The sequence below is a fragment of the Nanorana parkeri genome, unplaced genomic scaffold, assembly GCF_000935625.1.
Source record: "Nanorana parkeri isolate BGI_ZX_2015 unplaced genomic scaffold, ASM93562v1 scaffold534, whole genome shotgun sequence".
Lineage (NCBI taxonomy): Eukaryota > Metazoa > Chordata > Amphibia > Anura > Dicroglossidae > Nanorana > Nanorana parkeri.
The window spans coordinates 172084-185270 of record NW_017306802.1 but is presented as its reverse complement, the minus strand read 5'-3'; the positions used below and the strand labels follow the sequence as shown (position 1 = coordinate 185270).

General features: G+C 41.4%; 1 protein-coding gene across 1 annotated transcript in view; it reads right to left on the bottom strand.

Annotated features, from left to right (window-relative positions):
- Positions 1-12013, bottom strand: part of CCDC141 (coiled-coil domain containing 141) — a 116659-nt gene extending 104646 nt beyond the window's left edge. The window contains exon 1 of the mRNA XM_018561613.1: positions 11912-12013. Coding sequence (XP_018417115.1) covers positions 11912-12013 — 102 coding nt within the window. The remainder of the gene's footprint in view (positions 1-11911) is intronic.
- Between the last annotated feature and the right edge of the window lie 1174 nt (positions 12014-13187).

Below are 13187 nucleotides of genomic sequence, written 5' to 3'. Positions count from 1 at the left end.
CTCTGCTCCTCCTGTTTGCCCCTGACCCGCCGCCGGTTTCCTTACCTCCAGTTTAAGCATTTCACACATGACCTCTCATTGGTGGTCTCTCTCTCTCTCTAGAGCACTCACACCCTTTAAACCACTTTGCAGCCTTCCATGCATTAGTTATAATATGTGGTGCAGACATGAAAATACAAATTAAGACTTGGTGTTGATGGTTATGGTGATGGTAAATTTGCAGGGACAAGTCTATAATTTTGCAGGGACAAGTCTATAAATTTGCAGGGACAAGTCTATAACTTTGCAGGGACAAGTCTATAATTTTGCCACTTTATAGATCATTGGTTCGACCTCATCTGGAGTACGCGGTCCAGTTCTGGTCACCAGTACTAAGAAAAGATGTCCTTGAGTTGGAAAAAGTCCAGCGAAGGGCAACCAAACTAATTAGGGGCATGGAGGACCAGAGCTACGAGACGAGGCTACTAAATTTAAACATGTTCACATTAGAGGTGAGGAGATTAAGGGGGGATATGATTTCCATGTACAAAATGTTTAATGGTGGTAGCAACATTAGCGATAAACTGTTTAAAATTAACTCCGTTACAAAAACTAGAGGCCATAACCTAAAATTGGTGGAAAAAAAATTCCAGCACAAGGTGCGAAGGGGGTTCTTCACAGTAAGATCAGTTAGGGTCTGGAACTCACTGCCACAGGCGGTGATTTCAGCAAATAATGTGGAATTGTTCAAGAAACTTTTGGACGATTTCTTAAGGGACCGTAATATACAGGGGTACGGGTACTCCTAGAATGAGATCCTAATAGGTTGGACTTGATGGACTAATGTCTTTATTCAACCTCAAATACTATGTAACTATGTTATACATTCCTACGGGCTTTTTGTTAGGGATTCTTTGGTATTGATTTTCCTAGAACTGCATGAATTAGTCATTAAACTCTGGCCCAGAAACATCATATTACTGTACACTCTCAGAAGATATGTATCAATGTGCTATCTTTTGGACAACCTGATAGTATTGTTTGGTGTTCCCTGGAAAATGATGGGCTAGATGTTGTGGAACGAAACACCATATCAAATTTTTAATTTGACTCCACATTGAGCTGATATTGAAGGAACAGTAAGCCATTGAATTCCAAATTTGGTGCCAATCTTCTTGTTCAAACAGTCAGTACGTTTTCCTATTTTTGAGTATAAGATGGTCAAAGCTCTGGTAATTTGTCCATAAGAATTTGGTATATCTGAGAAAAAAGGCCTAATGTTTGTGGAATCAAATATTTCAAAATAGTCTAGATTTGGCCTGATGGATTAGAGCCTAGGATTGCTTTAGCAAAGTTTTCTTTAACTGGAGGTAATGGAAGATCTCACTGTTCAGGAGTGTATATTTCTTGTAGTTCAGGAATTCTGAATCCAAAAGTAGATGGCTTCTGTATTGTATCCGTGCTTTTAACCATCCTCAAAGGATCTTAGAAATAATATTTTCTAAAGCACATTTGACTCATGCAATCCCAAATCTACCAACTGTCATTTCAGTGCCTACTTTTGCCCATTGTGGCAGTACACAAGATCGCATTGTAGAAAGTATAGTAGCCCAGAGTAAGCCATCATTATTAGTTTGCTGACTACAGTACCGTAATATCTGAGGGGTTACTATACATTACTTCACTTTGCACTATGACAGTCAAGTATTAAAGAAATACTTACTCAAGTTGAAAATTTTGGTAGCTTACTAGCAACATCTTGTAATTTGCACAAATTATTTATTGGGTTTGCCAACTCATTCAGTTTGAATTAATGGGGCTTTCAGCATATGGGTATATATAGCAAGGAAGTTTTATTTTGAAACCATTCCATAGCATCATAAAAATAGCTTTTGCCTCCCTGGCAATGTCTTGCTGCAGCTGTTTGCAGCGTGGGTCTCCTGTAGTGAGAGACATTTTCCTCCATTGTAAACACCCCCAGAGAAGAATTCTAGGCTAGACAGGAATACACAAGACATCTTATTGCATTTATAGGAGATTTTCACTGTTACGATAAAATGTTTGCTTGTCTCTCCTGCTTAATGAATTTTCTGTTTAAATGTATTGTTTATAAAGTAAGATTTACATGACAGTGATATTGATCTATGTGAATCAAGGCCTTGAAAAAAGACTTACAAATCCATAGAGTACATCATAATATACTGCAAGTAAGGTGTAGGTCACCTACATTTTCCAAATGTTACATCTTAGACATTAAAAGCATAGTAGTTAATAACAATTTAAGATCATATCAGCCATGATTTGCATTTTTACAATAAAGGTGTACTTCTAATTAGTTTTTCATTTTGCAGCTTATGGGGAACTATAGATGTTATGTAATGGGCTGAACGTACAATAATGATTTCTGAATAAAACTAAATCCTACTGCAGCCTAAACTTTTCGTTGTTTTAGATTGAATGGAAGAGAATTAGAACATCTGCTAGGTTGTTATCGCTGTCTGTATATTCATACCCCAATTACGCATTCCCTTGATGTCACAGGAACAGAAATTAAGACATCTTCAATTGGACACAGAGAGCAAAAACAACTTGACAAAAGTTCTTATATTTCCCCTATCTCTATTCTCTATTTAAAACTTTGAAAAAATAGCCGTAGCTAGGTTTTAAATGTGAAACCAGCAAACATTGTATTAGAAGAGGAAACCCTTTTTATTGTGGAGAACAGGAAAAATTACTCATTCCCTTGATGTCACAGGAACAGAAATTAAGACATCTTCAATTGGACACAGAGAGCAAAAACAACTTGACAAAAGTTCTTATATTTCCCCTATCTCTATTCTCTTTTAACACTTTAAAAAAATAGCCGTAGCTAGGTTTTAAATGTAAATCCAGCAAACATTGTATTAGAAGAGGAAACCCTTTTTATTGTGGAGAAGAGGAAAAAGATGTGTATTTGTAAACTGCCTACAAGTACAGGCTGCTACAGACATGGCTTACATGATTCTACCTGCTCTGCTAGTTCCCTGTCTTGTCAGGGTGTCATGGGTTTAGGCACTCACACGTGGCACCATGTGAACTATTACTCTCCATCAGTAATGCTACTATGCTGCTAATGGACCTCCTTTCCCATTTCCAAGAACATAAAGTGATAGGAAATTGAAGGTGGGATTGCCTTGCTGGCACTAAGTGCCTTATAACTGTATAACAGCGATGATCATGTTACAGAAGATGTTGTAACTTAGTTGTTCTTGCTGTTTTAGAACTTGAGCTGTTCACCACTGTGATCCCTGTGATTTGAATGAATGGCTAGAGTATTGCCCCATCTCAGAATGATAGTGGGGCTGATATAGTGACATCATTGCAGGGGTGTGTTAAAATTATGTGTATTTTTTAATGTGCCGCTACAAAAACAAAGTGGGTAAAAAGGAAAAATAGATTTCCACACCCAAAAAAAAATTGGAGAAGAATTAGCTAAGGGGACACTCAAGCTGTGTTGGTGGAACACATTAAAGTTCTTCAGGTTTATGATACATTGATCTTTAAATCAATGTATCATAAAGCAAAAGTCTAAAAATCCCTAGTCCAAAAAAAAAAAGAAGAAGCTTTGGCTACAATACTCACCTTCAGTGCAGAGCTACTAGATCCTGCCAGTCTTCTGGGTTGTATGACAGCAAGCATCATTTAACCCACTTCCTATGAGCCTCCTGAGAGAACGTCGAATCAACATGTGCCTAGACCATGCACACCAATGTATTTACATATTCTGAACAAATTGGTTATACTGCCACTTGCAGGTGTAGGATGCTAGGCACAAAAAAGAAGCTCGGCTCTGGGGGCAGCTCCTGATGGTGTCCCCACCCAGGGCAGCTCAGTTTTTGGCTAGAGTCAAGGATTGAGAACCTATCTCCCTGCTAGGGAATTTTGTTTCTATTTTGTATCCCTAGTAGTGTATTATAATTTTTTGTCTTCACCTTTCATTGATCTTCAATCAACAGCTAAGCTGGGCAACAACTAAGCTAGGCTGGAAATTACAGATCCTTGTAGTCCCCCCAGCTCAGCCATCGGGCACACACAGTCTTTTGCCTGAGAGTGGGATCAGCTGTGACAGCCCTTAAGAAATTTGGGGCAGCCTATTAGATACTGGGCTGGTTTGTCACTGTATCTCCCCTAAGTTAACAGGGTCCCCATCTTGGTGGAAGACATTCTGTTTGGGAAATGGTGCTTTGGCGTACTTCATCTGGCAGGTAAGTATACTCCCCTTTTTTTCTACACTTAATGGTAATGGTGTCTGTGGGGATTAATATATGGACACTTTTCTCTTTGTTTATATGTGGAGTATGGCTTGGCTGAGAAGCGACAGCTGCCTCCATCGCCTCTCTCTAACAGAGATTTTTTAGCCAGCCTTCTCCCCCCCTTGCTCCACACTAACCTAATGAGCACTGCGGTGTGGGAGAAAAGCAGTGCTCTGTGTGGGAGAGGCAGGACTTTTTCTGTGAGAGCAGCACTGATTCCTGCTGTCATCAGTGGCCTTTCTGTGTGCTCTATGTTCTGAGGCTGCAGGTGACATTGCCATGGATTTTCTGCCAGCACAGAGGATGAAGTGGCTGCAATTCTTCACAGACTCATTTCTGCTGGGGGCAATAAGCCTGCTGAGGCCCCCTTCATTCCTTCATTGCTGGTGACTTGGTGGGTTTGGGGTTGTGGCGCTGGAGCATGACATACCCTATTAAGGGGGGCAAGGTGGGAATTGAGGTGGGCTGTGCATCATGTTGAGGGGTTAATGCCTCTTCTGAATCAGGCTCTAGTTGTAACACCTGTAAATCCTCGCAGGGAAGCAGAATTATTAGCAAGATCTATGTACACCGCCGCTGGATCAGCCTTATGTCTTGTTTTGGCCACAGCCCTTGTTTCTCCCATCTATGTGGAACTGGTGGACTAATTAATTCATGGTTTTCAATGAGTGCAATGTTTCGCTGGATACTGGACCACTTATTTCCAGACTTTCTATATCACAGGGTGTAAGAGTACCTTTTTTTACCATAGAGTAAGAAAGGTAAGGAACCTCGGGATAAACAAGACCCTTCCTTTTAAGCTCATGAACCAATTTGTTTTCCCCATGGATCCTCAGCTAAAAGTCAAAAGTCTGGTAAGTCTTTTTCCAACATCCAAAAATCTCAAATTCCTTGGTTCCTAACTTTTATTTAAGGTGTTTTACATGTTTCTCCTCCTGTCAAGCCTCCTTTTGCCTCCGCGGGACTTACATTTTGGTCTCACAATCTTACAAGAGCTACCCTTGGATTGTGATATTCCTTTATCAACTTTGTCACAGAAGGTTTTTTTTGGATTACCATTACGTTGGCTCGGTGAGAGTTAGTGTCTGTCTTTTACCTAAAGGAAGATATTATTCTTCCATCACTTTGGCCTTACCCGACGAATCCTAAAATTATATTGTTTCACTGTCTGAACATAGTTAGGGTGGTGCAAGTTTATTTGTCTACTGCTGAAACATTTAATAAGGATTCTCTTTGTAATTACTGATGGCCCGCGGAAAGGAGAAGCGGCTTCTGCAGCTACCATTTCTCATTGGGTCAGGCAAGTTATTGTCCAGGCTTATGCACTTAAAGGGTAATCTCCATGTTTTCTAGTTACGGCTCATTCCACTCATGCCTTTAGCACGCCATGGGCTTTTCGACATCAGGCGTCTGTTTCTCAAGTCTGTAAGGTAACTACCTGGTTGACAGTACACACTTTTACTTGTTTTTACAACGCTAATCTTGTTGCATCTGCAGATGCTTCCTTTGGTTGCAAAGTTTTACAGGCAGCTGTTTGGTTTTGTGTGAACCTGAGTTTTTTTTTTGTGCACGCCCCTTGGTGGACATTGCTTTCAGATGTCAAATTGGTACAGAGATCAAGATCTTCACTGTGTCCTTCAATGAACGAAAGAGAAAATAGGACTTTTTTTAACTTACTGTAAAATCCTTTTAAAGGACGCAGCACCCTTTCTTCTTTGGGGTTTTTTGCGCCTTAGTTCTACTGCTTTGTGACTAACTGAGCTGCCTTGGGTGGTGGTTTGTCTCTTTACTTTCTATGAGTAGCAGATCTTGGCAGCCTGTCAGTCTTCTAATATTTACACACAGCGGGAATTTCTAAGACCCTATTCACACTTGCTACCTGCAAACTTTGCATGTTTTTGACCCTGAGTGGAAAATCGTGAATGGGTCTAAGCTGATAGAAATTTACTAAAACCCGACTTTAGAGTCTTTGTTGTGATCTTTGAGGTTCTTTGAATGAATGACTTCATAATTCAAGCAGCTAGAGAGGTCAGGGGTGTTTTTTCAAGTTTTGTTTACTGCTTGTTAAGAATATGTAAATACTTTAATGTTCATGGTTTGGGCACAGATGTCCTTTAAAGAACCTCTAAGTCTGAACATGCTTGTACAATCTGTTTCTTTTAGTGTATTGCAAAAACAGGATCAGCATGACAGGAGAGATCATCAATGGCGGGCCCCATGTTTTTCACATGTTAGGTTTCCTTTAACTGGCTAATATCCCCATGGCTGGAGAGCTGCAAGGGTGTAGCTGATTGTCATGCTAACCCATTTGTTTCATTTATTTCTGAGTCATTGATCAAGAACAAGCATGCAGAATATGAGTTCTAACTTCTTTAGCTGCATATTTATGTGGGTAGGGGGCTTTAGGTTAGAAAGTTTTGAATCCAGACCCAGACAACTTCCCTTTTTAAAGGTCAGCCTTAGTAGCCTTTGTATTTGTTGCTGCAGGGTGCAATTAGTTATCTAACTCATTCAATTAAACTTTTGTGCCCACATTTAAATTGCCCCAAGAATAGTAACTGTGGGACTTTTCGCTTACAGTTCAGGGCTACTATAGTGATTTTTTTTAAACCCGTATGTCTGTATTTTTTATTTAGCAGTCTGTGAACCATGTGCCATTTCATTGTTGCCTAGCTGCCTAGTTTGTTTGTTAATGCCCCAAAAAAATTAATTACTGTGTACATTTCAAGTAGGTGTATAGGACAAGGTAGATATGTGCAAAAAAGCGCCAAATGGGACTGCTCCACCAGAATAAAAAGTGTGCAATTGAGTGCAAAGTCTGTTTTAAAAGAGAGGGATGTAATAGAAAATCTGCAGGCCGCTGCCCCAAACCAGCCAGGGGGACTGCAAAATCTGGGGAAAAAGCACAAACAAGGGGCGTCTTTCCTGGTGCAGACAAATTTATTTAAGATAAAAACAATAGAAAATGAGAAACATACTCACAAAGGTCGACATGATTAAAGCATTGTAAGTGAAAACATGGACCAAAGAAGAAGCCAGTGTTAGCTGCACAGCCGCCTGGTGTGTAGTATGTATAGGTCCCTGTGTGTTCTCAATCTAAAGAGTACTTGTACCCCTGTATATTACTGGGGAGATGCTGGGGAGAACTACCGTTTTGCAGCTGACTGCCTCTTCCTTGGAATGTTACGTGGTGTCTGTGTGCGCCCTCCCGACCTGTGCCAGGACTACAGGATGACGTCCTCCCGACATCCACATACCGCCCACTTTAGATTGGCAACAGCTGCTGCCTGCATGTGCTGTTGTTTTACTCTGCTGTGTTAGTGTCTGATCGATTCTCCTAATCAGAGCAAGGTATTTTTCTTCTCTTTTTTTTAAAAACAAACTTTATTGCGTATGTTTTTTCATAAACAACCTATTCATTGCATTGTATACTGTGTGAGGGCTGAACTAGCCCTTAGGATTACATTGCTCATACTTTTAAATCAATAAAGAATAATCAAAATTTTAGTTTTTTTAAATGCAGCAATAATATGATTATCTAAATATATATCAACACATAGGAAATAATTCTTAAATAAAAAAAGGATTGCAGCCATCACACAATACACAATGCAATTAATAGGTTGTGCTCCATCTGAAAATGCCGGCTGGCTTTTATGTAGATCCAAAGCCTTCAATTCTTAAGCTGGCCATACACCTATAGATTATCTGCAGATTTTCAATGTCAGGTGGAAAAAGTGCAACAGATTCCTCCATCTACGCTAAGCTGTGTGGATGGGGGAATCTCCCACTGGACCAAGCTTCAGTATCTTGCTAGTTGGCCCCCCTCTGGCTCTCAAAATACCTGGTATAATACGGCTTCGGCCAACCGTTGCCCGCGCTTTGGTTGTCACTACGGCTCAGCCAAGCCAAAGCATATACGTTTGGCTTGGCTTGGCTTGGCTTGGCTTGGCTGCCTTTGGCTGTTGTACGGGCTATTCTGAATAGCCCATACAGCAGCCCTACGGTTCGACTGAACCAAAGGGTAGAGGCGGCCGAAGGATCAGCCAAAGCTACACTTGGATCCTTCAGCTCTTTAGTGAATAACCCCCTAAGTGTTATCTCCCTGGGAAAGAGAGGTGTGTTACAGCAGGATCGCCAAGTGAAAATAAAGGGAAAAAAGCCAGCAAAAAAATAAAGAAGTGACCACATCTAATGACTGGTGAGCTGCAATATATTCAATTCTTGTTCTTGGGTATAGATGTGTTTAACGTGAATCTTGAATATGTCTACGATAGCACGTGCAGCATTGCTTGTGATCCTATACATAACAAATGTTCTTTACATCTATTAGCCAAATCTTTACAATAAAGTGTTTTTGGTATGGCTGTGAACATAATTACTTTGCCCACAAATGCACAAGCCAGTGGTCACACACAGTGATAAATATCAATTTACAAACACAATAGCAAGGGTTCACAAACCGTTTTCATTTTAAGTGTCAATTTACAAGCATCACAAAACTGGCGTGCTGGTGAACAACAGCGAGGCGTAGCTGTTTAGTTTGTTTTTCATTTTTTGACTCATAGTTGTACTGCTAGTAACAAGTCAGATCAGTCCCAACTCATTCACATTTAGACCTCAGATCAGCCCCAACTCATTCACATTTAGACCTCAGATCAGCCCCAACTCATTCACATTTAGACCTCAGATCAGCCCCAACTCATTCACATTTAGACCTCAGATCAGCCCCAACTCATTCACATTTAAACCTCAGATCACCCTTAAATCATGCACCTTCAGACCTCAGATCAGCATCAAATCATACACCTTCAGACCTTAGATCAGCATCAAATCATACACCTTTAGACCTTAGATCAGCCCCAATTCCTGCACTTTCAGACCTCAGATCAGCTCCAATTACAGCACCTTCAGACCCCATATTGGACCCATTTCCTGCATCTTCAGACCTCAAATTAGCCCCCAAATCCTGTACCTTCATACCTTAGATCAGCCCTAATTCATGCACCTTCAGGCCTCAGATCAGCCCCAATTCCTGCACCTTCAGACCTCAAATCAGCCCCTATTTCTGCACCTTCAGACCTCAGATCAGCATCGATTCCTACACCTTTAGACCTCAGATCAGCCCCAATGCATGCATCTTCAGACCTTAGATCAGCTCCAAATCCTGCAACTTCAGACCTCAGATCAGCCCCAATTTCTGCACTTTCAGACCTCAGATCAGCCCCAATTTATGCACCTTCAGACCTCAGATCAGCCCCAATTCATGCACCTTCAGACCTTAGATAATCCCAATGCATACATGCACTTCAGACCTCAGGTCAGCCTCAATGCATGCATGCACCTCAGACCAGCTCCAACGAATGCATGCATGCATTTCAGACATTAGATCAGCCCAAATGCATGCACCTTCAGACCTAAGATCAGTCCCAATGCAATCCATACACGTCAGAGTTCAGATCAGCCCCAAACCCTGTACCTTTGGAAATGCAGGTTACTGTTGTGTGTATGTGCAGGCAGAGGCGGCTCTTTAATTAGGCAAATTAGGCGGTCGCCTTAGGCCTGGCGCTCCCGAGGGCCTCGCGGCCGCCTAGTTTGCCCTGTCAGAACGCCACATCACATCGCTCGCAGCCAGGTAACGTTGTGAGCTCTCAGCCCTGTCACTGTCAAACTGACAGGAGTGATAGCGACAGGGCTGAGAGCTCATCCGTTTCCTCGATCATCGGTGCGGTCCATCCACTGTCTTCTGGTGAGACCCCCTTCAGAGCCATGGTGAGACCCCTTCAGAGTCCTTGTGGGACCCCCTCAGAGCTCTGGTGAGACTCTACTAGAGCTGCAACAACTAATCGATGTGGTTGGCAACATTTCCATCATCGATTAGTCGGCTATCGATTGGTTTACCCTGCTCGCGGCTCCACACACGACCCGAGACGCACGACAGACAACACGCCTCTTCTCCTCTCCTCTCTGCTCTGAGCTCCCTGACTCGCCGCTCCCCAACAACGATCCGGGGGGGGGGCTTTGGCGATTGGTCTGGTTAAACCCTACAGAGCCCTGTTGGGACCCTACAAAGCCCTGGTGAGACCCTATAGAACCCTGGTTTAACCAGGGCTCTTTGGGATTTCACCAGGGGTCTTTGGGATCTCACCAGGGCTCTGTGGGGTCTCACCAAGCTGGTGAGACTCCACAGAGCCCTGGTGAGACCCTACAGAGCCCTGGTTTAACCAGGGCTCTGTAGGGTCTCACCAGGGCTCTGTGGGGTCTCACCATCCTGGTTAAACCCGACAGCCCGGTGAGACCCCACAGGCCTGAGTGGGGCCTCATGTTTAGGTTTCGCCTAAGGCCTTGCAAACTCTAGAGCCGCCTCTGTGTGCAGGTAGACGTCCTCAACACAGCACACTAACATCTTCACCTGCTGGCAGACTTTCACTATATCAGGCAGGTAGAAGGGGCCAGGCTGTGTAATTGCCAGCCTAGGGAGCTGTCAATTACTGCAAAAGGCAATGTGTACCCATGTGCTCATGCCATTCAATCGTGTGTAAAGCTGACCATACAATAAACAATCTGATTGTACAATCTCACTTAACAAACAACTAATTTAATGAGTATCAAAGCCCTTACACTAGATATATGTTGGTAGATCTAAAGCAGTGTGTACAATCAGATTGTATAGTGTATGGTTAGTTACCCTAAGTATTCTTTACAAACTTACATTAACTGCTTTTAGACATACCTTTTAGTGCTGATACTGTTATAGTGTACTAGACTTGAGCTGCACAGTCAAATTTTGATTGTGCAATTTTGTGATTAAAGTTGCATGAAATTGATCATCTGCTTTGGATATTACTTTTTATCTAGCAAAGTTGGCCAGATTTTAGCAGCACCATCATATGAGCAATCGCAGACAATAGCAGAATACACTAAATCGGTAACATCAAAGGCGGTAGTAACAATTTTCCTCTTTATTTTGAATAGGCAAATGCAAATTGTCTCATGTAGTTGCTTCTTTATGCAATTTATTTTTGTGATTTTGAATATATAAAGTGATCTGGTGAACATTTCTCACTTTTCAAAAGCAACAGATAGTCTGAACTAGAAAAAACAAAATCACAGAAAATCACAAATTATCAAGCAGGTGCATAACATTATCAACTGGTTTGTTCACACATTCAAAAGTCACTACAGTAGCAAACGGAAGTGATCATAGGCAATGGTGCTGTAATCCCTGCAATCAAATATGGTTACAATTGTCTCTCATGTTCTGATGCTCTAAATGGATGAAAAGTGAAGCCAACTGCAATTTAAATGCAGCACCAACTTATTCTGCAGTAGTGTACAGTGAATTGGTACACAGCAGTTGTACAATACAAGATCACATACAGTATAACATAGATAATAATATTTAGAAGCCGCTTTCGCATTGCCTTATTAAGTAAACCTGTGTGCATGTCTCTATGCTGAAGGCAAATGCCATCAATGACAGTTCAGAAGTGAAGGTCACAATGCAGCAGAATGTGAAGCATGCATTTAAAGGGACTTGAAGTATTAACATTATAAAACTTTCCGTCATTTTGGTTCTGTTTAGGCGAGCCCAGTAAAGTGACACTTCAGCACAGCAAGTTAGTTCTACAATTGCTTACCTTTAGGACAGAGATGATTATTCTAGATTCTCCAGCTTGTATGGCAACAGAACTGAGTGCGGTAGTAGACGGCTGTCCAGCGAAACTGCTTTCACCAGACATGTTGTCCCAAAATCCAAGTGGGAAATTGTATTAGATATACAAAAACTTAAAGGGACCTTCCTCTATTCTAGTCACTCATAAAAATGAGGAGTAAGAGCATTGGAAATCATTCAGCAGAAAAACTCAGGCAGCCTTGAAAGCTGAAGCAGAGGCAAAGAACAGGAGGATAAAAATAGATGGTCCCATTGAGTTTATCATCGTGCTGCCTGTGAGCTGACACACCCCTAACTTTAGAGCAGAGATCTGCTCGAACACTTGTACTATTATCAGAGATGTGGAGGCCGTCTTCAGTCCCTGGGCTTCGGATGCTGGACGGGCAGATGGAAAAAAGAACCACTTCAGTCACAAGAGCTAAATTTGCTGTCACTGTTCCTATCAGTGAGAATGTTATAAATAGCATTGTGGCTTTTAACTCCTGTGTACATGGCTGTATTCAGTAGACATCTACATTTCATTTTGTTCCAAATAGATATTCGTATGAATTACGGTAAATGCGGGCATTCTGATGCATCCGAATTTCCAGATTCTAACACGTCTGAATGAGAACTAATCCGAATGCTCGTTTAACAAAAATTCAGATTCGTAACAACTTTTGATGAAAACAAAACGTATTCAGTTTGTGTGTTTTCTGGCCAATCAGATTTTTTTGGGCTGTTGGGGATTGCATTACAGGCACTGTGATGTGACTTTGTGCCGAAACAAAAAGTCAGACGGATAAGAAATCTGAATAACAAGCCAAATCAAATTTCGGATCCAAAAAACGAAATAAAAACTAAACACATTTTTTGTGGGGTTACATGTCTGGTATACAGTGCTGGATATATGTCAATACTAGGGTTGCACAGATACCAAATACAGTACTCGGTACAAGTACGAGTACATGTACCGATACTTTTGAGCTCGAAGACTAGACTAGAGAAAAATTCAAAAATTAGGAGGCAGCTGTCATTTGTAAGGAGCACACTGAGCTCCCGGGATTTGTACATCTCTGTTTTAATGTACGATTTTGTTTTTATAAATATAAATAAAGGGATGCACAGATACCAGTTTTGCGAGTACGAGTACTGGTACTTGCCGAGTACTTACAAGTACAAGTACTGATACATTTTTGTTTATTGTCATGTGACAGTTTTTCTAAAACAATACAGACGAATGTTTTTTTCAGGACAATGGT